General features: G+C 42.7%; 1 protein-coding gene across 1 annotated transcript; it reads left to right on the top strand.

Annotated features, from left to right (window-relative positions):
* On the top strand, positions 1-26,334 carry SNAPC3 (small nuclear RNA activating complex polypeptide 3). The gene is made up of 9 exons (XM_072859747.1): positions 1-480; positions 7,428-7,505; positions 8,743-8,827; positions 10,708-10,812; positions 11,341-11,490; positions 19,320-19,402; positions 20,723-20,887; positions 21,932-22,039; positions 23,801-26,334. The coding sequence occupies exons 1-9, from the start codon at positions 260-262 to the stop codon at positions 23,946-23,948; spliced, it is 1,143 nt and encodes a 380-aa protein (XP_072715848.1). The 5' UTR covers positions 1-259; the 3' UTR covers positions 23,949-26,334.
* The last annotated feature ends 178 nt before the right edge of the window (positions 26,335-26,512 follow it).

The following is a 26,512-nucleotide window of genomic DNA, read 5'->3' on the forward strand; positions in this document are numbered from 1 at the left end:
CCTCCCCGCCGCTCTGCCCCCTCAGCTCACCCGGGAGGCACCGGCAGCCAGCGACGGGCGGCTGACAACGCTCTCGGCAACCTCCCTCCAACCCGCACGCCCGCTTGCACAGACCCGCCGCCGCAAGGGCCCTCCGCTCCCTGGGCCCGCCCACCGGGCCGCGGAGCCTGAGGCGACCGTGACGCCTTTTCGCGGCGGCCGCCAGCCGTCGCCGCGGCGGACTACAGGCCCCAGCGGGCCGCGCGCGGGCCCGGCGGCCATGGCGGCGGTCGAGGCGGCGGGAGCTGCGCCCGACTACGAGGCGGCGGAGCTGTACACCCGCGCCTTCCGCCTGGGCGCCCTTGGCCGCTGCTGGCGGCAGCAGCTGGGGCCGCCCGACCTCTCGCTGGCGGCGGAGGCGGCGGCCGAGGCGGACGCGGCCGTAGCGGCGGAGCTGGGCTGCGCGGCGGAGACGGCGGCCGAGCTGCGGGCCGTGTGCAGGTGGCCGCGGGGCCGGCGGCGGGCGGGGGGGGGAGCGGCCCGCGGAGCCCTGCCGAGAGCCGGGGCTCCTGCCGGGGCTCCTGCCGGGGCTGCGCGGCGGTGTGCGGGCCGGGGCCCGCGGGCGCCTGCCCGCCCGGCGCTGCTCAGCCCGAGGAAGGGCTGAAACCGCCGGCTTTCTCCAGGCGGGGAGTTGCGGCCCCAGTCCTAGCGGGAGGCTGTCGGCCTCGCCCGCTGCTGGTGCAGAGGAGGCCGCCCCGGGCCGGGGGCAGTAAGTGCTGTCGCTCAGGCGCTGCACCGGTTCCTCAAGAGAGGCGGGAGGTGCCCGGGCAAAACCACTTCTGAACAGCCTTTTCCGGGTCTGTGCCACGTGGGTTTTTTATGTCCCGGGTAAATATGAAGTGGAGAAGGAGAACCTCGTGTTTCTAGAGGGTGATGCTCCACTGCCAGAACCTTTGTGTTATGGCCTTGATGAACAAACAGTTCAGCACTTAACAAGTTACTGAAGTAAATACGTAGGAACATGTTACTCATTAGATGAAACTTAAGGTCTCTGAACGTGTACATGGTTTTAGAAAGCCCCAGTTGCAAAATAAAAGGCATACCTTATATGATGAAGACAAAGAGCCAGGCATCTGTGTTAACACCATTTAGATGAGTTCTGGTAACTGGCAACATACATTAACTGTTGAGCTTGTCTGGGTCTTTTGCCTCCATTAACTGTTTCTATCAGGGCTGGTGGTGAAGTCAAAGCTATTTCAAGTGCTTCTTTGTGCGGGGGATAGTGCTGTTTGCCCAAGCAGCCTGGGCGGCGCTAGGACTGGGAAAGAAAAAATGTTCTCTTGTTTTGCACTTGCAACTTCACTCATATTTGTGGACCAGTGAATTGCAAACTAGTGTTGAAAGAAGAAGAGAACCATATAGGGGTTGAAGCAGCGGGATCTAACATGCTAAAGCTGGAAGGCTTTCAGGTCACATGAATAGTGAGAATCATCTCTCACCTGTAGAAGAGGCCTGATTTCAGGCAGTAAGTCCTGCAGAAATCATCACAGTTGAGGATTTGTCTGTAGCTCATCAGTAAGGAAGACATGCCAGAGTTCTGTTGCTATCTATATAGGTTTGAGCAAGTTCTGTCTCTCAGTTATTGTTTCCTCAAAGGTGCAGAAGTATTTACGAGCTATTTCAAATGCAAGATGGAGGTTGTTCACTTTCAGGTACTGAATAGAATGAACGTAGTCTCAGAAGTGATGCAGAAGGCATAATTTGGTAAATGTAGCTAGAATTGCACTATATACCGAGCTATTCTTCATGGCTTTTCCTTCAGTGCCCTGCATGCAAGATGTATATAAAAAATGCAGGTGGTGTGTCATGAGCATGTCCTTCTAAATGTTTTCAGAGTTATACCCCAAATTATGGGGATAACCTGACAGCAAAAACAACATTAGCAACATTAGTTGAGATAGTCATCAACTGGACAAAGTTCATTTGATAATAATTGTTTGTTTAAATGATGATGGTACCTCAGAGGAAGAAGTAAGATAGGTAGGAACATTTGTGCCTTAGTAAAAGGTAAGGAACAAACAGAGAATAGGAGTAGGAGCCCAGGAACTCAGAGTTCAATATCTGAGCCAAAATATACCTGTGTGAGTGTTGTGTGTAATGAGGAGAGCTTAGTAAGCCATTCAGAAATCAGGACTTCTAGGGACATTTTTAATCAGGAAGAAGTCAACACCTACTGAATTACACCTTGTTTTGCCAACAGAGAAGAAATTTGCCGGGCATTCTCGCTTTTTCTAATGCTAGCTTAACTAAAACAATGCTTTACTTCAGCTGTCATAGTTCTGGTGACTCAGATAATTTTTTTATCATTACTAGGCTTCATAAAAATAGAGGCTGATGTTAGTATTAAAAACAGTTCATGTATTCTGGTGTGGCAGCAACTGTGGGAATTATTCTGTACGATCTCTGAGTGCAGATGTAGTCTCTGATTGTTCATATGCCGTGGCTTATTCTCTGCAATGACCCTGTTGCTTGAGCCTGTCTATTGCTGTTTTCACTTGAATTCCAAGCAGATTATCCATGCTTTGTTTATTTTTCACTTCATTCATTCTGCTGTTTCTTCAGTTTTGGTTTCTTCAGTCTGCGACTGCTACATTTCATCTGCTGTTTGTTGGTGTTACAGAGCACTGCTGTCTGTTTGTTGCTGAGTGTACTGTGGAAGGTGATGCTGTGTAGCGGAAAGGTTTGTGAAAGAAAAAAAGGACGGGCAGTCTATGAGGGGGAGAGAACAGATCATCTGGCAGCTGCTTGTTGGCTTTGCAGGAGAATGAAGATAAACCTGCACATCCTGGTGTGACCTTTCCCCTGTGCAGGCTAGAAATCCCAATCCCTAATCTCCATGTGCTTTTGCTTTTAAATTAAATAGTCCTAGCCTCTTGAGTCTCTCCTTAACATTGGCCAACCTCAAATCGCTACCTCTGATCACTTTCACTCGCGTGCTCTGAGCTGTTTGTATTCCTCCCTTGAGAAGAGATGAAAACACTGGACTACACCAAGATATGTTCTATGGTGTCTTGGGGTCACATTTATTATTGGTGTAAATATAGTTTTCTAGGCACTGAAGTGAACACATTCTGGATATAAACACAGATTTTCTGACTGTGAACTACTTGGAACTTCTGGCAAGTTAAGGAGGTTTTCTTTGGGTAGAAGAGAAATGGGAAGATGTGGATAGTCCTCCTGTATCTATTTTTAAAATGATAATAGGTTAAGAGAATCTTTCATAGACTGAGGATGAAGTTTTTCAATATCCATAGTTAAATATTTTTTTCGAATATAGTGACGTAGTGTACATTTAAGTATTCTTGACAATTTAGAGTCTTCTGGTGAGGAGAAATGGTATAATGTTTCAATGCTGTTTAACTCTGTGCATCTCAGTGTGTTGTGGTTGTTTTTTTTATTCCTTCTCTTTTCTTCTTGTAATACATTCCTGCAACAGAATGCAGGGAAAAAAAATCCATCTTTAATCACTTGAATTTGACTCAATAAGAATGCTTTGCATACTGCTCAAGTTGTATGCAGACAATAGTTATAGAGATTGCTTGGGTTTTCATCACATTTTAACCAGGTGTAAAAATCCGTAGCTAGGAGATTCCATCAGTAGTTCTCTTAAATAACCAAGGTGTATGGAGGGTAAAGTTTTAAGTTTTGTTCAAATGCCTTAGCGGTCTGTGAGGAAAGAGGTTTACCTTAGGATTCATTATTGGTGTTTGAGTGATTGTAGTGCTTGAATGTTGGAGATACTAAGTTATGTTATTCTGTTTTGCCTTCTGAGTAATTTGTTGTGTACATGTAGGACAGGCTAAGACTCAAATCAGTGTGGATTTTAGGTAGGTCAAGGGAGGTGAGGCTTACAGGTACCTTATTCCACTTCAGACCTAATTCACCTTCTTGTTTTATTAGAAGGGGTAGTTGTAAATATCTCTAGGGACGTGTTATAAAGCTGCATTAAGCTAGCATTAGCGTCTTAACGTATTAGTATTTAGCGTCTTGTAGTATTAGTGTCTCAAAGGCGATGAAAGTACTGCCCTTAAAATATATGCAATATAAAGAGTAATATAAACATTGTATCTGCTTAGTATGAAAATACCAGGCAAAATACTAAAGCATCCTCTGATTTCTAAAACTGAGAAAGCTTGTTGTACTCCCAGAATATTCTGAGAAGAGTAAAGTGATGGTGATTAAAGGCTTCACTGATAGTCTATTTCCATGTCCAAATTTCCACAAACTTGCCTTTGGCCTTTTTATTTCTAGCCACCTTAAAATATCTTTCTTGGGGACATAAATTTCATATAACACTTTGCCTTCTTTTTTCAAGTGAGACCTTCAACGGTTGTTCCTTGTCACTCTGCTACAGTTCACTTCAGTGTCCATTAAACAGCATGGCCAGTGTTTTTCCCTCTACCATGACTAAGTGCACCGAGTGTATTTGTCTTGCATGCAGGGAATATTCTGTGTGGGGACATGGTGGAATCCCATGCTTGTGGCTGTCAGGAGTGAGGTGTGCCCAGTGCAAGCTTTGTATTGCCTGCACTTTTGTCTGTTAGGTGTACGACACTGACTACTTAGCCTTAATTTCTGGAGGGATTAGCCTATACTTTCCATTTGTGAAGCCTGGTTTCCTCAGGACCATGGACCAAATCTTAGTGATGTGGTTCCACTGGCTACAGTGGAGTTACCCAGGAGGAGCTTGAGCGTGGCCCATGTAGAAGGCCATATGGCAAAGCCTTTCAAGGCTTCAGTGCATGTGATACAATGACATATGTAATGAATTATTTGACATTCACAATACTGGAAAAGGTGCTCTGCATGTAACATCCCTTAGAAATTGAGGGTTTCTGACTTTCCAGGAGTGAGAAATGGCAGTATCTGGGCTCACAAGGGTCCACGGAACTTGTCAGGGATTCAGTGGCAGTTTCTATTTCTACTAGCTACCTTTCTGTCCTCACAAGGAAAAAGAGGAAGCAGCTTCCATGCCACCTGTTTTACACTGTGTCTGCTTGGAGTTGCTTTCTGGGGAATGTTAGTTTTTTTTCCTGCAGCAGGCGATTAATGGGCATGGTGTGCATACCACAGCCAGAGACCCCTGGCCTAGAGCCATAGGGGGAAGGAAAGCACAAGTATTGTTGGTGAGTTCTGACATCTTATGTATGTATAGAAGGGAAATGGGAAACTGTCACCTTTGATATAGGAGAAACTTCACAGTCATAGGTAATAGACGTTTTCAGATCCTGCAAATAACCTGTGTGGTGTTTAAAGTCCAAAATACACAGTCATTTCTTTAAAATGGCAAGTCTTCAAGTGACTCTGGGCTTTTTGGTGAATGGGGTCACTGATCCATGTGCAGGAAGATTTAGATAAATAGTCTGGTCATGCTGGTGGGATGTTGATTCCACAGAAGGGTCAGTTGTGAGTTGCTTTACCTGTCAGGGGCTATACATTACTTAATTAGGTGGGCTATTCATAGCACTAATCTATGCTGAATGGAGAACGGCTCCATCTGAAAGGCTAATGCTTGCTCTGTGTTCTCCAAAGGGCTGTTCTCCTCCTTTATGTTAAATTAGTATTCCTCAGCAGTGGTGCAGTCTGCACTTGATACAGGACTCACTCAGTTGTCTCTGCTTCCACTTCCTCAAGTGGGAATCTAAGGATAAGGCTGATCCTGTTTCCAAGAGGTTGTAACTAATTGCTGCAGTTTCTTTTAAAATGGTGCTTCTGAAGGAATCCCCTTTTCTCAAGAAGAATGATTTTCTGTTTGTGCTGAAATCTGTAAGACAGGAAGGTTAAAACTCTTTGTGTACTGCTGGATGGTAAGAAACTAACTAAACAATAGTAAATTCAAACTTATCTTCAATCCAGAGTGACTCTATTGGGTCATCAGAACTAGGCCATCTACCCACAACCAAAGTTTTGTCTCTGACTTTTGCTTATTGTCAGCTGATACCAGTAGATTCCAGACTTCGGTTTCTCAATTACTGTATATTCTTATGCAGTTCCACTCTAAAGGCTTATTCATTACTACAGTAATAGTATTACATAGCTTAGTATTATTGACATGGGGAACCTTATAAGATTATGGGGAACATTATAAAATTATAATGAAAAATAATATAATAAAATCATAAATTATATCAAGAATAAATGGTACACTCAAAAAATTTTTCCTGGACTTCACCAATGGTTTGTTTGTCCCATAAAGAGATGGGTTTGCTCAAGAGTGTGCTGGGATTCAAACTGCACATGGACTTAGGCAGTGGTATAAGCCCTGCCTTTATACAGTCTGCAAACAGTAGAGAGACAAAAGAGATCAAGTCTGATTCAAAGCAGGTGATACATCTCTGTTTTAAATAATATTTTCTCAGACTATTTTTAAGTTGAATAAAATTCTTTTGTGATTAATAAAAAATTATTTGTTTGAGTCAGCATTATTCTGTATGCTTCTAAAAAGGTAATTAATACTATTATAGTGTCTAATCTGAAGCCTTCAGATGGATCGTTTGATCTGTTTGAGGAATGGCGTGGGTGAACCTTATGTTATAAAACTGTGGCAGGGGAGCAGATATAGTACCCCACAGGATTAATTTCTTTGTGGCATGTTTACGAGAAATTCCATCCTCATTTATGTTATGAAAACCTAATGTTTGTATGATCAGTTTAAATCATTGCTGCAGCCAAAAGCAGTTTCACTTTTCCTTCCCACATCCTGCAGTGATTTGCGCTACAGCAAAAAACTATGGTTAGGTATACTTTGGATTCTATGCAAACACAAGAAGAGTGAGGGTTAAAAGGGTCTGAGGATGGAAAGAAGGATACGAGCGTACCTGTCACTTCTGGCAGAAGCATTGTCTTATTCCCACTGGAAGAAATGTGCCATAAATTAATGCCTTAATACAGCAATGACAGCTCATGTAAATGTGCTGGCTTGCCCATATTTGTACCTGAGGGAGGTGTTAGCTTTACTATACAGGTTGAGATTGATGATTCCTTTTGGTTGAATCTATTTTGCCATATATCATCAGAAAATCAGAGTAAGTGGATGAGATTTGAAAAAGTCAAGTGGCATTTTTAGTTTATAAAAAGTATTGGACACATATTTTGAACGGGGCTTGTTAAACCTCTCAAGGCAGCTATGCTCCATTAGGCAGAATGCAAGGTAAAGATAAAATTTACCCAATCTCTGTGAAAGCCAGATATAAACTCCAGGACCTTTTGTCTTCTGGTTCTTTATCTTAACAACCATACTGCCCTTTTGCCCTGATCTAGGCTATTCAAGCTATGTCTTGTTTATTCACATTTTGCTGTCTTTGTTCCTTTTAAGAATAGCTTAACTGATTTTTGTTATAACGTAAATATGAAAAAATGTATAATATTTATTTTCTTTATTGTCCTAGCATTGATATGTTAATGTCTTCTGATAAAGAAAAGGACCCAGATGTTATTCCTGAAGATAGCAGTCTGCTAACTCTTCGGTATGTCATTGCGATACATTCACGGTACCCTGATATGGGGTGGGGTGGAAAACAAGCACAAAAGCACGGCTGGCTGCTTGTTCCCTTTCCAGGCAGTGGTGTACTTTCTGAAACAGTGTCCAGAAATACTCTAAGGGCAGAAACACCAGCTTATGATAGGATAATTGGTACGAGCCTTCTGCTTGAATGTTACTTAGGAATTTTTTATTAAGATACACAGAATATGCCATCTTTCTTACTGGAAGAACTTAGGATTTCTGGACCTAGGTACTTCTGAACTAGTGCCTAAATTTGGAGCATGCAGGGGACTTCTTATAATCATGTGCGGGAGGTTTCTCCAAAGCCTTGTGAAATAAATCTGTAGCTCTTAAGTCTAGTAACACACAGTCAAATTGTAACAGCCAAAGTGTAAGTACTAAAGTTATAGCCAGATACCTCTTTATCTGAACCCACTCTTTATAGATTTCATTGATACTGCTGGTGCGTTTCAGAGGTTGAGCAATATGTGTTAAGTTTCTGTCAGTTAGTGAACTTTGAACTCATACTTGGCCAGTTCAGGCCTTTGCTGTACTTGAATTTCAGTTTGCGTAGTACTAATGTAAAGAAATGCGCTCAAGTTGTGATCAGTGTTAAGTTTGATTGTTACTGAAAACCTTCAGGAAGATCTGGACGTTAGACAGACTTGTCCCAGAAGTTAAAAAGGATTTTGTGTTCATGCAGTAGTTAAATACATGTATTTTAGTAGATATTGTATGTATGATACTCTTTCTTCTGCAAATGATACTGAAGGTTTTTTTAGAAAAGTATCTGTGTTATGAGGTTGAGAATATGTTTTTTTTCTTGTTTTTTGCTTGAACACAAATTGAATTTCTCTGAAGTGGGAGGGATAGTTGAAACAGCTTCCTCAAAGGTAACAAAGTGTTCTTTCTAGGAGAGCCTCTTCAGACAACATTTTGTTGTTTTTTCTCATAAATGTAAAACTGCCCACAAACAACCTGTCATTTGCACACAAGAGGAAAGAAAAACACAAGCTGAAATCCACAGGCTGGCCTGTGTACTACCAGGTTTTACGGGAGTCAGGAAACAAGAGCATTGTCAGTTAGTCTGTCATACTGGCAGCCACAAATCCTGCTCTTCGAAAGCTGCACTGTAGTAGCTTGTGTTGTTTAAAAATATACCTAGAGATTCTGCATGGAAGTTGTTGAATGATATTTTGTCCTGTGTTCCTGCCCCTCAGAATTAGAAAGAAGGCATTAGAGAGGAGAGAAGAAACAATTATTGTGGATCGGGCTTGCAGACAAGAAACTCTTGCTTATGAGATGGTAAGTTCCCTGTCATCTCGTAGGACCTCAAGACAGTTCCGCACAGCCAAAATCCAACTTCTGGTTGCTATTTTTTCATCGCTATGAATCTCTCTACACTGTAAATGCTTGAAGATATGAGTTTGTGGGGAATGATTAAGATTAAAGACATTTTGTAGAAAGGTAGGACAGGAACTCTGCTCTTACAGTCTGTTAGTACCGAATGTAGTAAAGGAGGAACTTCAGCGCATTACCACTGTATGACTGCCTTTATTTGGCTGCTACTGAAGCATTGTGTAGGGGATCAAGTGAACTGAGCGTCATGTGAACTTACCATAGAGCTAGACAAAATGCATAAACCTTTTGCTCTTGGAGTCCTGTGTTGGAATCTAAGCTTTAATGTGTAAATGATTGTGAGCTAGTTTCTGTAGGGCTGAAAGAGGAAGACAGTAGGAACATGGTGGCAGTAAGCTCCTAATTCTGAGCTTTGTAACCCAAGTTTCTCAGCGATTCTGAGCTGTCATGAACCAGTGATCAGCCCCTCAAAAACCACCTTGAAATTCCTTTAACTATTCTTAGTATCTCTTTTTTTAAGATTTCTTCACAACCATTAAAATCCTAAACAGGAAAACTTAAGTTCTTAAATTTTGCAGTGCCAGAAGCAAGGCATGAGCTACTGTAAAAATTAGGGATGGAAGTGTAGCGAGGAAGGAGCCTCACTTGTTACTATTAAACATTTTTTTCCCTTGAGGTTTCCTGTTCTGTCGTGAGCGATCTTGTTTCAACTGTCCAGAAGCCCAGGCACATGATGTAAACATCATGCATCAGGCTGAGATGCAACAACTGTGTTGGGCTCTTAGCCTAGGGCATATCTGAGAAAATATTTGCAATAGAAATCTTCATAAAGGGTTTCAATGAGTGGTGTCTTATTTCTATTTCTGAAGAATAAGCATGTGGTCAGTTACTGCATCCTTTAAGGAAGCTGCGGTAACTGGTTTGTGTGTCAGAGCTGGTTGTGACCACGGTGTCTTAGAACAGGGTGAGAGCAATAAGAAATGTGAGTTTGGAACGTGTCAGATGAAGAAGGGAAATGCAAGGCACAGAGCACAAGTATCTCTGAACTGAAGTCTCACAGCAGTACATGCCCCTGTTATTAAATCTGAAGAACACTTTGTGCTGATGGAAAGTGTTTGTGCAGTCGGTATTCTCTCAATTTGTTGAAAAAGGAGGAAACTGACTGCCACAGAAAAGTGCTCTCCCTCATTCTCACAGCTGGGCTCTTAAACACAAAGAGAAGGATGGAAATGTGGAAATGCTTTAACTTCTTTTCTAAAACATAGTAGTGTGGCAAGGGCAGTGCTGGATTTTGGTTTTGGATTTCAGAGAAATTGAGACCTCCAGCTATGCCAAGCTTCCCTAATAAGAGGCAGTGTTGGACTAATTTTTATTTTCATATACTTCATCCTATGGCTAGTTTCTAGGTTGGTCTTTCTCAAGTTGAGGGTTGCAATCCCCCTTTACATGTGAAAGCATTCGAAGAGCATTTCAAAGCATTAAGTGACGGAAGTTGGTAGCAGCTGGGTTCCATGAGGGCAGAGTGGCAGCAGGCTTTAATTTCTTTATGCAGGGCCTCTCAGTAGCCAAGGAGTGGCCAGCTGTCTCATAATTCCTGAAAGCACCTCAGCTTCCAGAGCTGAGGAATGAAGGAAAATGCTTGAAATCAGTAATTACAGCAGTTTCTCACCTTTCCATCTTGGAGGAAGTAGGCTGTTATCAATTCAGAAGGCTACACAGTCAAAAATGAGTCACAGTTAGAACAGTGTTTCTCAGACTTTTATCCAGGGGCTATGATATATAAGTGGTTGCCAATATAATATATATATGTATCTTTATTTTTCCAGGAGTCACATGCAATTGGAAAGAGGCCAGACAATCTGACAGATCTAGTTGAGGAGGGAGAACTACTTTTAACTCTGAACATCTTCTATCCTGTTATATTTCAGAAGGTTGGTACTAAATTCTCTAGGTTGTATTCTGACATCTCTTCCCTACTCAGGTATTATCTTGCTTTTCCAAGCAGTTAAAATCACTGAGTCTACTGAGGGAGCGTGGTAAACCCTTCAACTGTGGTGAATTCTTAAGGCTTTTTCAGAATCTGTCTTTCATTCTGTTAGTGGCTTACAGAAGGAATTCTTTTACAATAATTACTCAGCACTTAACTGGTTTCACAGAAAGCTCAAAATCTGAAACTAAATACATGAAAACTACAGTACTCTTTCTGGATTTGGGATAAGTATGCTCAGACTTTCTATCTTTCATGCACTTTGTGGTGGAGAATGTGACTTTTGGGTTTCTGAATAAAACTAATAAATGGCAGCCTTAGGAGAGGCTGAGGCAAGATGCTGTTTATAGTCTTGTACAGAGAAGTGATGTGCCATATGCTACCATTAATGACCTCAAGCTGTCAACTGAAGAGCAGTACTGATGCTGACAAGTGATTTTTATTTGAAGCTTGTATGCTCTTTTCTTCATAGCATAAAGATCACAAACCCTATCAGACAGTCCTGGTATTGGGCAGCCAGAAGCTCACCGAGCTGAGAGACTCGATTTCCTGTGTCAGTGACTTCCAGATAGGTGGTGAGTTCAGCAGTCAGCCAGATCAAGCACCAGAGCACATCAGCAAGGTAAAACCTTCTATTTGGAACCCTCTACATGCACAGGAGCTTTGAAAACATATAGGAGAGAGGGAGGCAGAGTTTTGCTTTGTTGTTTTTTCTTCAGTGCTAAATTAGGCTGCATTGGTTCTGCCTGTGGGTTAGACTGCAAGCAAATACTTCCTGGTGGCATTACCGAGCTGACCTGTTTCGTGCGATGTTGTGAAAAACATCGTTAATGCTAATGTTACTACTGGGAAGTAGTAACACTAGCAGTGAGTTCTTGCATGGATGTATCCCTGTGGCCTGACTTTGCTTTGAGCTACATTCCAAAACACCAGAGGTAACAGAAAGCTAAATGTAGACCATCCCTCTTTGAACTTACATGCTTTGGTGTTTGCAATTGGGCGCTGATCAAAAGTAGGAATGAAGATTATTCCCTTCTCCCACAATTGCCAGGTGTTCTCTGGGGATGTGCAAAAGGGGTCAATAAAGAAAAAGTACTTTAATTGAAAATGCTGAAATTGCATCATTTTGATAATGTATTATATCACATATAATATATATCATATCATATAATGGTTGAGGTTGGAAGGGACCTCTGGAGGTCATCTGATCCAGGCCTCCTGCTCCAGCAAGGCCACCTACAGCCGGGTGTCCAGGACCATGTCCAGACGGCTTTTGAATATCTCCAAGGATGGAGACATCGTCCCTGGGCAACCTGTGCCAGTGCTTGGTCACCCTCACAATGAAGAGTGTTTCCTGATGTTCAGAGGGAACCTCCTGTGTTTCAGTTTGTGCCCATTTCCTCTGGTCCTGTCACAGGACACCACTGAAAAGAGCCTGGCTCTGTCTTCTTTACACTCTCCCTTCAGATATTTGTACACATCGATAAGATCTGCCCTGAGCCTTCTCTTCTCCAGGCTGAACAGTCCCAGCTCTGTCAGCCTTTCCTTATAGGAGAGATGCTACAGTTCCATCATCTTCAGCATCCAGTTCCAAGATGAAGGAACTGGAGAGAGCCACTGTGGGACTCTCTCTCCAGTCCATCCATGTCTCTCTTGTACTGAGGAGCTCAGAACTGGACACAGGACTCCAGGTGTGGCCTCACTAGTGCTGAGTAGAGAAGAATCACCTTCCTCAACCTGCTGGCAGTACTTTGTCTAATGCAGTACAGGATCCCATTTGCCGCCTTTGCTGCAAGGGCCCATTGCTGGCTCATGGTCAACTTGGTGCCCACCAGGACCCCCAGGTCCTTTTCTGCCAAGCTGCTTTCCAGCTGAGGGGCTCCCAGCATATATTGGTGCCTGGGGTTGTTCCTCCCCAGGTGCAGGACCTTGCACTTCTCCTAGATGAACTTCATGAGGTTCCTGTCAGCCCATTTCTCCAGCCTTTCAAGGTCCCTCTGGATGGCAGCTCGATCTTCTGGTAAATCAGCCGCTCCTCCCAGTTTTGTGTCAGCAGCAAACTGGCTGAGGGTACACTCTGCTACATCATCCAGATCATTAATGAAGATGTTAAACAGGGCTGGACCCTGGGGTACTCTGGTAGTTACTGGCCTCCAACTAGGCTTTGTTCCACTGATTATCACCCTTGGGGCCCAGCTGTTCTGCCGATATTATATATTAATAATATAGCATATTATCAATATAATATAAATCAAATAATATATGATATACAATCTGAGAGAAACCAGAAGATGTTATATATTTGTATACATCATAGTGAAAAGTTGGCACATTCTTAAGGAGACTGAAAGACATCCCAGATACTACTCTTTTCATTTATGTAAAGGAAATGGAAGAGCCTTTCTACCACTATCTAGTAAAGCACGAGCTGATTAGTTCTGAGACCAGAGAGTTCTGAGACTCTCCTTCTGGGCATGCAGAGGAGTCATGTGAGGCTGTCAGGGCCTCAACAGGGTTGAGGTTAGGCTTCCTCACATCAATAATTTCCCCGAAGTAAGTGCATGCCACCATGCGTAGCCTCCCAGCAGGAGCTGTTAATGCGTGGTGTGCATTCATTCCATTTGTTTGTTTTCCTCAAGCACGATTGTGAATTTACAACTTGCATTGAAGTATGGGCTCAGTGTGTGGTAAGTCTTACAATAAAATTTGCATGTTGCCTCAGCAGACAGGTAATCAGCCATCAGTGGGGTAGAATTTTCTTCCTTGCAGTCTAGGAAGGAAGTGGCACCATGACCTGTCAGACATATGTTAGCGTTTCCAAACAGAGAAAATATCTTCTGACTAATTTAAGGATCTTAAGAGACTGATTTAAATCAGAATGGTGCTCTGAGAGTCTGCAGGAAAGAGGCGGTGTAAGTTAGCTGTTATGCCAGCTTTCACTTCTCTTGAAGTGTAGTTTGAGTACGCAGGCTGAGTGAAAGGATCAAGTTGCTGCTCTCATTGGCTAAGTAAACAAGTGCAGTTTGTCAGCTGATACAGAGAGAGTGAGAGAATAGACAGACTTTTTAGATTTTTATTGGCGTAAATAGGCCTAATATCTCTTTCATTCCTGCTACTTTTGGGTTTTGTGATTTTATTCTTTGCCTTTTCTTCATTGGGCAATGGTTAATGGCATGAAATTTAACAAATGCCGGATTCTGCACCTAAGAAGGAGTAACTCTGGAGACAAGTATAAATGGGGAGAGGAGTGGCTGGAGAGCAGCCCTGCAGAAAGGGATCTGGGGGTGCTGGTCGACAGCAGGCTCAGTGTGAGGCAGCAGTGTGCCCTGGCAGCCAGGAGGGCAAACCGCATCCTGGGGTGCATCAAACACAGCATACGCAGCTGGTCAAAAGAGGTGATCATCCTGCTGTATTCAGCATTGGTGCGGCCTCACCTTGAGTACTGTGTGCAGTTCTGGGCCCCACAATTTAAGAAGGGTGTTAAGGTACTTGAATGTGTCCAGAGGAGGGCAACAAAGCTGGTGAAAGGGCTGGAAGGAATGTCCTATGAGGAGCAGCTAAGGACTCTGGGCTTGTCCAGTTTGGAGAAAAGGAGGCTGAGGGACGACCTCATTGCTGTCTACAGTTTCCTGAGGAGGGGAAGTGGAGAGGGAGGTGCTGATCTCTTCTTCCTGGGATCCAGCAACAGGACGTGTGGGAATGGTTCAAAGCTGCGTTGACAGGGTTTAGATTGGACATGAGAAAGCATTTCTTTACTGAGAGGATGGTCAAACACTGGAACAGGCTTCCTAGAGAGGTGGTTGATGCCCCAAGCCTGTCAATGTTTAAGAGGCACTTGGACAATGCCCTTAATAACATGCTTTAACTTTTGATCAGCCCTGAAGTGGTCAGGCAGTTGGACTAGATGATCATTGTAGGTCTCCTCCAACTGAAATATTCTGTTCTATTCTATTATGTGCCTTTTTTGGTTTGATTTAGTTTTTTTGTAAACAAACACCTCAGTCAAACCAACACCAGGGGGATGTTTAAGAGAACTGGGCAATATGAGGTATTTTATTCCACAGATACGGATACTTTTAACAAGGATCCTGGATCTTTTATGTGATTACTACTACTGTTGGGATTCCCTGGAGAAATAGGGCATCTCTCCTTGCAAACTGAAGGATAATGCAAAGTCTGGGAGGAAGGAATGTCTTAGTCATACCTCTGGGCAGCATTAATCAGGAAAGACCTGACTCAAATTCCCAAGAAGTTTATAACAGTGGCTTCCTTAGCCTTCTGTTCACTATGACAAACAGCTGTTTTCTGAAGTTTGAAGCAGCTTTGAAGGACTGGCTAACGCAGAACTGCTGTGACCCACAGAAGTTGGTAAGGAGTTGCCAGAGCATGGCAGTACTTAAACTTTGTGGTTGGAGAGCCAGCGAGGGTGACAATAACAGGGCCGAAACAAATTGTCTGAATGCAAAACACATTCCCACTGCTGTGCCTTTGTCATCTCCAGTCATGAGTGCCATCTCTGGCCCCAGTGTCTGCATTTCCTGTCTTTTGACTCCTTAGAGTTAATAGCTCAAAGAGACCTCTGGGCACAAATGAGCATTCATTCTCTGTTAGTAAAGACATAAGACTGGTCTGGGGATCCAGAGTGCCTAGTTGTCCATGGTTTTCCTATTTGATTCTTATTTAGTCTGCTTATGCCTCTGTACCCAGCCTGTAAAATAATTCATGTTCACTTCTTGTCTTCCACTCTTTCTCTGCCTTTTATTTTCCACTGTGAGCTCTTGCAGGTCATAGGCTGCCTCCCAACAGACATGTAAAAAGTTCACCAGGATTCTGTCACTTAATGAGCAGTGAGCAGCTCCCAAGTTATAGAAGCAGAGTGAGCCAGTCACCATGTTAATCATGGAAAGGAACCAAGCCCCTTGAAGTTACCTTCCCCAGCCATTATCTGTCTGACCTGCCTGCACACTCATCTGTTGATGAATAAATATAACCTTTACTATCTGAGAGCTGGCACACAGTGTAATTAGAGGTGTAAAGGTTAGGGCCACTTCACTGTGATAAAACTCTGTTGATGCATATTGGAGAGATACTTTATCAAAATGCTCTAAGGCCCATGAATGAAGGATTCCTTGCAGTTTTCTGTATACTTGAAGAAAATACAGGATTTAAATAGGCTTTGTGCAATACCTGAATGCCAGTGTATAATTGTAGATAAAGTTTTTTTTTCTGAAAGGTCATGAAACACTGCTTTTCTTCAAAGTGCAATTGAAAATATGGAAAAAATTGTATGCTGTAACTTACAGGTCAACTGTATGTGTATACAGTGAGTCTTAGCATCATTTGTATGTGTTGTAGCTGTGCACAGTTGCATATACAGCATATGCAGAATGGCTCGCTGAGCAGCAGTCAGTACAGAAGTGTTCCACTGAAGTGGTTCAAGAAGTTTTAGTCTGTGTCCTTCAACCTCTCCTCACTTCCAGTAACGAATGCTGTGCAAGGCAGCTGATGTGTTTTCACCAGCCCAGGACAGACTTGTGTGTTAGCTGTATTGCAGCAAAGGAGATTTTTTTTTTTTTTGCTATTGTTTTTCTTCAGCAAAATGTAATAAAGTATCTGAACAATATGGTTCCCTGCTTGCTGTGGGTTTTTGATCTGCGGCACCTCCCTGCTTTAAGGTCTACTGCAGAAGGCTGTCTCCTGCCTCTTGTAACTGTTTCTTAAGCCCTGTACATGTGTGGTGATCAGTTTGATAATGTACACTGCTATCTGGCCTCAGTCTTTAAGGAGTTACAGCACAAACCAAAACACCACCCTCTTATATGCCAGAAAGAACTTGGAAGAGCACAATTTAAAGGTAAAAAAGTTATATGGATAAAAAAGCACAACCTTTCCTGGTCATCTTCTCTCTGCTCAAGTTACTTGTTTATATAAAGGCTGTTTTGACAGCAACAACAGAAGATGGAAATTATGGGAAGCAGATATATGCACTAATTAAACAACTACTCCTTTCTAGAAGTTAAACGACATTTGTATCTAAATAAAAAGTTGGTATGTTTTTTCCCCTCTTAATTTTGTCTGTAAATATATATTGTGTAAATCTCTTCTGTTTCTTTCTCCTATTGTATAGCTGGTTTTAAGGTGCAAAACCACACACAATATGTTGTATAGAATCACAGAATATCTCAAGTTGTAAGGGACCCATAAGGATCATCCAGTCCAACTCCCTGCTCCTTGCAGGACTACCTAAAACTAAACCATATGACTAAGAGCATCGTCCAGATGCTCCCTGAAATCTGACAGGCTTGGTGCCGTGACCACTTCCCTGGGAAGCCCGTTCCAGTGACCGACCACCCGCTTGGTGAAGAACCTTTTCCCAGTGTCCAGTCTGAACTTCCCCTGACACAGCTTCATTCCGTTTCCTCGTGTCCTGTCGCTGGTCACCAGAGAGAGGAGATCAGCACCTCCCCCTCCGCAGCCCCCCTTGAAGAAGGTGCAGACTGCCATGAGGTCACGTCTCAGCCTTCTCTTCTCCAAGGTGAACAGACGAAATGACCTCAGACACTCCCTGTAAGTCTTGCCCTCGAGAGCTTTCACCACCTTGGTTGCCCTCCTGTGGACACACTCTAGCAGTTTGATGTCCTTATATTGAGGCACCCAGAACTGCGCACAGTGCTCAAGGTGGGGCTGCACCAGTGCAGTGCAGGGTGGGACAATCACCTCCCTCGACCGGCTAGCTATGCTGTGCTTGATGCACCCCAGGACATGGTTGGCCCTTTGGGCCATGGTTGGCTCTTTTGCACACTGTTTACTCATATTCAACTTGCCATCAACCCAAACCCCCAGATCTCTTTCTGCAGGGCTGCTCTCCAGCTTCTCATTCCCCATATTGTAAAAATACAATATGTCTAATTTTTAGCTTTCGGAGGAAACAGCTCTGTGAGTGTTGCGCAAGCAGTCTGCGTAGATAAACAGAACAATACTTGATTGTGCTATTTAAACAAAATGTTTTCCTGTTCTTATTTATTTTGTTCCCTCTCAAGGAGATGCTTGCAGCTGGAGTCTGCTTTTTTATGGATGGATATGATTTTACCTAAATAAATTTCTGTAGTCCTGCTTCAGAATTTATTACATGTGTAAGGGAGGCTCATGGGTTAGCTCAGTTTCTCAAGATGGTTTGGAATCTGATGACTCTTCCCCTGCTGGTATGAGTGCCATAAATTGTTAGTTATCTTTGCTAGAGAAAGCTGGTACAAATGGCCTGTCTGTGTGTGACAAACTTTGTAATTAAGGGGGAATTTTAAAGGGTGCTAGACTTTCTTCTCAGCCCCCAGAAGCAAGGTGATTGAACCTTCCAAAATTGCATGTCTGTCTTGTTTATATGTATGTGACCAGGGGCTGTGCTCATGTGGCTGTTGTGTGTGTGTGCGCACATGTGTGCAGGGGACAGGACTGCAATAATTCTCTGCCATTCCAGCAAAAAGTATTTTGTGGTGTGGTCTGTCCTATCAGCTGTACTGGGTCTGGCTGGGATGGAGGTAACTTTCTTCACAGCAGCCCATGTAGTGCAGTGCTTTGCATCTTTGGCTAGGCAGGGTTGATAACACACCAGTGTTTTGGCTATTGCTGAGCAGTGCTTGCACAGCCTCAAGGCTGTCTTTCCAGGTCCCCTGAAGGGCAGCGGGCTGGGGCTGGGCAAGAGGCTGGGAGGGGATGTAGCTGGGACAGCTGACCCCAGCCACATGACGTGCTCAGCAGTAAGAGCTGGAGGAAAGGAGGAGGGGGGCCATTCATGGTTAAGGCATTTGTCTTCCAAAGCAACCACTATGTGTGCTGAGGCCCTGCTTCCCAGGAAGTGGTTGGACGACGCCTGCTGATGGGGAATAGAGAATAAATCTCCTCTTTGCTTTCCTTCTGTACGTAGCCTTTGCTTTTCTCATTAAACTGCCTTTATCTCAACCCATGAGCTTGCCTGTCTTATTTTCTTTCCCCTGTCTTGTTGAGGAGGGGGAGTTAGAGGGCAACTGGGTGGGGGATCTGGCAGCCAGCCAAGGTCAACCCACTACATCTTGCTAATTTTTTAAAATATTAATAGTCCTTTTTTAAGTCAGTGCTGTGCAGTTACTTAATTTGTGCAGTGATGCTTGTGTTTGTGTTCTGTGTTTTTGTATGAATCCATAACTGCTATGATGGGGATAGTAATAAGAGTGCTAAAATAACCTGTAATGGCTTGAGAATAATATCAGCAGAGCAACTGTATAGCTGGCAATCATATAAGCCTTGTTGTCACATCAGCATCTAAAACCTGTGCAGAGCTTTTCTTAGAAACCTGTAGAATTAGGTCTCTTAATATAATTTAGATACCTAAAGTGCTTGGTTTTTGACATGTTCTTGTTTAAGATGTTTAATTTCTCATCACACTAATGCAGACTTATCTCTCTTTCTCTCTCTCAGGATCTCTACAAATCTGCTTTCTTTTATTTTGAAGGCATCTTTTATAATGATAAAAGATACCCAGAGTGCAGAGATCTGAGCAGGTACAGTATTTGTAGACGTTGACTAAGGAAAACCTTAAGGGATAGGAAATTTATTTCATTTTCTTTAGGATTTGTGGTGGTTTTAAGACTGGAATGTCTAGTGTATGAACCTAGAATGGACTTTTCTTACTATCTTTTCATGTTGAATTGATTTTTACATAGAAATTTAACTTTACTTGCTCTACTTACTCCTTCCACTCACTTCCCTTCTGAAAAGGTGAAATCCTGATGTGTTCTGTTGGGATGGGATTGCTGTGGAAGGTGCCAGGTGCCACTCTGTACTGGCTTTTTAAGTGCCCTCCCTAGTTGTGATGACCACCAAAAGACTTGCCTGTTAGGTAGAAAATGGGTCAGAAAGACAACAAGCTCAGCTGTGTGGAAGTCAGTTCTGTCCAGTCTTGAAAATAAGCTGTATGCCTTCATGGTAAAGTGAACAAGGGGACTGTGTGTCTTTTGGGAAAAGAAATCTGAGATGACATTGCCAAGAGTCTCAGGTATCTTTTGTTTGGAACTACAGCTTACACTGGTTAAGGACAAGTCATATCCATTTAAACTATACATAGCAGTTTATTTTAAGGAAGTAGGGGCTTGTTGACACCCTAGTGAGATTTAGGAGATCAAGATGTTAACATGGATGGTATGGAAGAGCTGTGAGTTTAGACTCTGTTCTTGTTATGCCAGACTTGGTGCGTGACTGCTGAGAAATTAATTATTTTGCCCCTTCTCTTTCTGTCAGTGAGCAACAATTATCTTCATGGAAGGGCTTGTGATAACATATGCAGTTTGTAGAAGTGAAATGCCTTGTATGTAGGAGTGCGCTGAAAAGCCAAGAAATAATTGCAACAGTGGCTAGTGCCCTTCCAGTGCTAAATTTTGGAAATGTAACTGTGCAGTTGTCAGCTTTGTGTTTCTCCTTGGCAAAACAAAAAAAAAGCTTTTTAATACTTTAAGACAAAGTTACTGGCCAAGGGAGCAAAAATGACTTGCTGGTAACTTGAATTACTGGAATGCTTAAGAAGTGTCATGCTGCAAACAACCTGACCTGGATGGGTGCCATCAGGAGCATACACCCTGACTAGAACTCCTCAGGAAGCTGCCTGGTGGGGTTTTAAAGGCAGGTGTTCCACAAGAACATTGCACAGTTCTGTAGGGTTGTGGTATTGCTGTGAAATTACCTTAAATTATTACAAAATATTGTGAGCTGTTTTGATTTCCATCTTTTTCACTGTGTCCCAGTGAAGAGTTTTGCACGTTCCCCAAGGCCTTCCTTTTCTGTGCATTCACAGTTTATAGCATTGCTATAAACCTTTCTGTTTTCAGAACAATTATTGAGTGGTCAGAATCTCATGACAGAGGCTATGGAAATCTTCAGTCTGTTAAAATGGAGGACTACACATTTAATGATTTGTCCCTCAAAATTGGCTTTCCATACCTTTTCTGCCACCAAGGGGACTGTGAGCACATCATTATCATCACAGATATAAGGTAAGTTACTGCTCTTTGGGAGTCCTTAGGCAGTTGAAAGCAAGCCTTCTGTGGACAAACTTCAAACATTAAATGCTGAATATTTGTGAGACTAACTTTAAGATTACTCTGCTTCTGCAGGGTTTATTTAAGATTTTATTCCGTATACATGTGACTACCTCTGCAAGGAAGAAAGTAATCTCCCTTGCATGTTTTTTTTTAAAATAATTTGTCTGCATAAAAAGCCTGCTTTCTAACTAGCATGGCATGACTGTGGTATGGGAGGAAAAACACCCACAGTGAAAAGGCCTTTCTATGCAGAGCCAGTGTGTGGCAGATTTACATGCTGATTTTGGAGCACCAGGGAGCAGAATGCTGTTAATGGCTCTGGCTGAAGTCAACTGGACTTGTTAGTTAGACTTGGTGCTAAGGGGCAGGAGCTGAAAAGAGAACAGAGGAGTGGAAATAGTGGGCTGAGGTGGACGGGCAAGGGAGAGAAGGAGGTGATAGTGGCTGTGAGGTGGGAACCACATCAACAGCAGAACTATTGTGTATACTCTGCTCAGTGCATAATGGGTAGAGAGAGCACTCCTCTGATTGTCTGTAGTGGGTGACAGATAATTTTCAGTTCCCAGAAGCCTGATGTACTTAAGCATTGTTAATAAATGGTGCCTTCCAAGAGGAATACAACCCAAAGAGGGGCATAGATCTTGCACGTAGATGATCTCAGGCTTATGAGCCTGTAAACATTCACCTGGTTATGTTTTTGCCTGTTAGTCTATGTAGGAGATAAAAGCTTTGAAAAGACCATCTGAAGTAGACGGTCTGAAGAATTCTGAGTTACTACACAAACTGACTTTACTCCTGACCATAAAATCCACAGATGGTGCAACTAGCAGTCTGTCTCCAGGTCTTCAGCTGTGTTAAGAAATGCTAAGCAGAAGTCTAGTAATAGTTTACACAGGAATTTAAATCATGCCTTATCTTCAGTGTCCATGCTTCTGTTCAGATAAATTCCAATGTGGCTGAGTCTTTATTGTATTTTATGTGTTTATTTCCCTCAAGGCTCATTCATCATGATGACTGCCTGGACAGAAACCTCTATCCCTTGCTAATCAAGAAACACTGGTTATGTACCAGAAAATGCTTTGTGTGCAAAATGTATACAGCCAGGTATGCTACATTCTCGATCCTTTTAAGTTGTCTTCTTAAATAAGTCTTTCTAGGTGCTGCTACTAACTTAAAAAAAAAAATCAAAGCTCTGTATGTATTTAATAAGGTGTGTGAATGATCTTCATGGAAGTATTCTGAGATCTTACTCTTCAGGCAGTTGTCCTCTCGCTACCCAGGAAAAGGCTCCTGCAGGTAGTGTTCATTTGGAGATTATAATTCAGGATGATCAAAAGAACTGAAATGATGAAGAGGTTAATTATTCAGCTCAGGTTCGAGCTCAGCTCTTGATCAATTACTTTTGAGAATCATACTTTTGGGGGAAAGTGCTGCATTTTTCCCCTAGGACAAGACATGTCATTCAAATTCATTTGCTGGAAGTCGTACAGAACTTTCATTAAATCTAGCATCTAACTAGAGGGAAGTATGGACCTGCCCAACTTTAACAGAGTAAAATCTAGAGGTTTTTTAAAAGGCATGTAGCTTTCCCCACAGGTAAACTCCTAACCTCTACCTGAAAACTCTGTGCTGTGCAGCTGTACTTGAAAGAACTTTTTGTGATGCACAGATTTTCTGCAGTTAAGAGAGCAGAATGTGAATTCTGTGCTCTTTATACACTTTAGTGCTGTTTACTTAGACATGAGAAAGCCTTTCAACAGACACAGTAGAAATTTCTGTAAAGGAGTTCTACAGACTAGGCTAGGCTCCCTTATTTTATAGGTCTGAATGATTTATTTAGAAAAACACCCGCAGCCCTTTTTTTCCTCCAGGGCAGCTTACACTCTCAGCCTCAGTTTGACACAGCAGCTGTGTCCGTGTTATCTTGCTTGTTTGGCCTTAGACTTCCCTGGAATCAGGCAAAGAGCCAGTTCCCCTCATGATGGGAGCCCATCCTGGTGTTCCTAGCAGAGCCCCTAGGATGCCTTCACAGGTGGCTATAATCTGTGAGGCATTTGGCCATAAGGGGAGGTGGAGCCAAAGGGTCAATATGGGGGAAAGATGGGATGGGGAAGGCATTACCAGAGGTGATGTAAATGCATTAAATTAAAACCAGGATTAAGCACTAAGCTTAAGTGGGGAGATGCTAAACCATGGATAGCAGAGCTGCTTTGGCTGGCTGTCCTGCATGTTCTAATCTGTGCAGATAGCATCTTTAATCACTAGAGGCCTTGAGCTGTCATGGCCTCTGAGTGCTACCATAAATTAATTGCTTGGTGACACAGCAGGCCCTCCTTGTGCTGGCAGCTGTCTTCTTGTTAACTTCAGTGCTTGCTGGAGTGTGAAGCAATCCTCTCCTTGTCTGCATCATCCAGGCCCTTCTTTTAGACTTGTAAATGGATTTGGTTATTACTCAGAGTAGTTTGGGTCAGTCACGTGTCTGCTCTGCATGGCAGTTTCTTACTTTAAGGGAAACCGTTTATCTTTTATGACTTAAATGGCCATAGGGTGGACAGAAGATTCCTGTTAATTTTTTTTTTTTTTTTGGTTATGCACTGTACCAGCTACACAGGTTTGTGGAGTTCCTCAGGAAATGCTGCTGTAGCGGTGTAAGGTAGCAGCTGGGATTGACACTGAATGGGTGTGGAGTTTAGGAAAGAGCTGTATGCCTGGCGTGGGAGATAGGCAATAGAGGTAGTACCTGGTCAGTGTAACATTATTACTAATGTTTGTGGCTGCCATCCCCAACCCTGAGTAAAATGTTGAGATGTTTGTCACAAATGTGTTGGACTCGCATGGAAAACACTTGTATTTTGTAACCTGCAGGTGGGTAACCAACAAAGACAGTCTGGCACCAGAGGATCCTTGCTTCTTCTGTGATGTTTGTTTTCGGATGCTCCATTATGATGTGGAAGGCAATAAACTGGGGGAGTTTCTTGCATATCCTTATGTCGATCCTGGGATTTTCAACTGAAACTGACATGAGCCAGAATGAATTCAATGAACTGCATTGGTGAATCTGTTGCTCTGGCTGTTAAAACCACCAAACAGCTTGAGTTTTGAGCGTACTGCTGGGTTTTGGGTTAGGCTTTTAATCCTCTCCCCTAAGGTGGAAGGAGCCCTTTGCACTTGAAGCCTTTCTGGTGTGCTTTTCTGAGTAAGTAAGTATGATTTTAAAAGATAAATTAGTATGGAAAAATATGCTCAGACATCTACTTTATTTTAATTGGTTACATTTTTAATACACTTTGACAACACAGTAGTTTGGAGACTATGGACTCTAAAAATATGGATGTTGAAAGAGATAATACCCTGCAAAAGCAGACGTGATGTTGAGAAGCTCTGTGCATCCAAGGCTCTGTTGACCTCAAAGGATGAGAACATGGTCTTTGGGCATTTTACCTTGAAAACTCTGGCAGTTGTCATCTCTGCACAAGGGTGCGTAGCACTGAATTTGTGGGGAGGAGAACGCTTTCTGAGGGAGAAGCTCAGAGTGCTTGTTAACTTCTAAGGTCTTTCCTGCAAATGGGGGTGCTTGCATCTGTGAGCTACTGTGGTCCTTGCGTTCTGACTCTGAGGACTGATTCCATGAAGAGTAAACTACATTTCACCAATTACTGACTTGTAGCCTGCCTTTCAAATGACTTTGTTAACTGTTTGCAGTGCATGCAGTTTTAACTGTTCCTAAAGTAGTGTTCATTGTGCACTTCTGTTTTTTTAGTATTATTCTGTTATTGTAAGTATTGTTGGTTTTTATTAAAACATGACCAATTTGTACTTGCTAGTCTGATGTTAAGTTGAAACTCTGCTTGCCAAAACAGAATATACTTACCTAGTGCCTTGCTTTTTAAAGTCACCTGGAATTCAAAGGATTTTAGTGGGGATCTTTGCTGTTTAGGAAGGCTAGTAGCGCTAACTGCTTTTCTTCTGAAAGCTTCAGGTAGTTCTCAAAAAAAGCCTAGTTCTGGTTGTTGTAAAAGACAGCCGACTCTGATAACCTGCATACAGAAATGTATTTGACAAATTGAATTCTGTTCAGGTCCTGTGGCCGCAGATTCTGCAAGTGCTTACTTGATTATCTTAGATGTCTTGAAAGAAAAGTGTCTTAAGAGTTTGCAGGACTCCATTCATCACTCACATATCTGACTGCTTTCTGGTGGTGTATTAGGTCATGTGAATATAAATCTGTGCTTTTTTTAGGACAAAAAAAAGGTGATTTTTTTTTTTTTGTCTTATAAGTCAGCCAGCTGCTGGCTTGTGTATTTTGAAAACAGAGTGGTGAACCAAGCACTTGTAACAGCAGGTGGTGGCCGTTCTCTTATCCTCCAGGAATCTGCAGAAGGGGGAGTGCCCTGCCCACCACAACTGTCACCCGTTAAACTGCTAGGGCTGCACTGCTCTGTGGTCCTTTAACAGCTGCGTTAAAAATCCCCTGCAATACAACTCTGGTGGCAGCTTCAGTATTTGCCTCATAAGTTGCTAGTCCTCATCTTTCCCCAAACTCCTCCTCTTTCAGCTGGTAACAGACAGGCTTCCCAGTCCTCTTCAGTATTGGAACTGAGATCATGTAGACAGCTAGCATAATTTCTAAAGATATTGTTCACTTGTTTGATGGCTTCTCATGCTGAATTCTAAGGCAGCAATCAGTAGGTTTTTTTTGTGGGGGGGGGGTTTCTTTCTTTAGCAGTAGGGAGAAGGGAGTGGCCAAAATGTGAATTTATTATTTCATTAAACTAATTCTGCCTCGGTATGCTATCTTTCACCCAACCCATTTACCTTCTTTCCAGTAAAAAGTTATGGCCAAACATTTCAAAATTGCTGTCCCTGCAGGTTAAGAAATTTTGCTAGGGCCAGTCCCATACTTCCAATAAGGCAAAGAGAAGCTGGCCACAATCTGGGTGTGGGAGTTGCGTGCCTCCTGTGTTTAACTACAAAACAGAGAAGAACTCGTATTAGAAGCTGCTGTTTGTGTGTTCTGGTCCTATTTCATATTGAATGATTCAACTTAAATGACAAATGGAACAAAAAAGTTATACACTAATTCATAGTTTTTAAAGATGCTGTACTTCCCAGGAGCTGTCACAGGACGGCTGGGCCTGGTCTTGATTTAATGTGTCTTTCTGAATGAGTCCTCTGAGTGAAATCCAGCATTGCACCCAGATGCCCATTCATAGTGAAATTTCTATGACACCAGCTGGATATTTGTGTTTTGGCTACTTGTTAAATGCTGTTAGTGTTTCAGTGATCAAAAATTCCAAGTAGGTTTATTACTTCACGATGAAAAATGAGAAAATAATTTTTTTTAATAATCCCTTGTCTGTGTTTGGATATTTATGTCTTTTTTCTTTTTTCCTTTTTTTTTAGAGCAAGACAGTCATCAATTTTTTCTTATAAATCCCTTGTTATAATAAACTGGATATAAGGGTATGGAACTTGGAGATGATTTGAGTTATATTTAAATGAGAATTTAAGAGCTCTGCCTGCTGACATGTGAAGACTTGTGTCTGTACTTACTGGGGGAAGCAAAAACTGAAGAAG

The sequence above is a fragment of the Ciconia boyciana genome, chromosome 4 (genome assembly GCF_034638445.1).
Source record: "Ciconia boyciana chromosome 4, ASM3463844v1, whole genome shotgun sequence".
NCBI classification, from domain to species: Eukaryota; Metazoa; Chordata; class Aves; order Ciconiiformes; family Ciconiidae; genus Ciconia; species Ciconia boyciana.

What these genes read in the sequence shown, in the direction of transcription:
- SNAPC3 (XM_072859747.1), top strand. Translation starts at nt 260, where the DNA reads ATGGCGGCGGTCGAGGCGGCGGGAGCTGCGCCCGACTACGAGGCGGCG. An exon ending in GAGCTGCGGGCCGTGTGCAG is followed by an intron (nt 481 to 7,427) that starts GTGGCCGCGGGG and finishes TTATTGTCCTAG; the next exon opens with CATTGATATGTTAATGTCTT. An exon ending in AGCAGTCTGCTAACTCTTCG is followed by an intron (nt 7,506 to 8,742) that starts GTATGTCATTGC and finishes CCTGCCCCTCAG; the next exon opens with AATTAGAAAGAAGGCATTAG.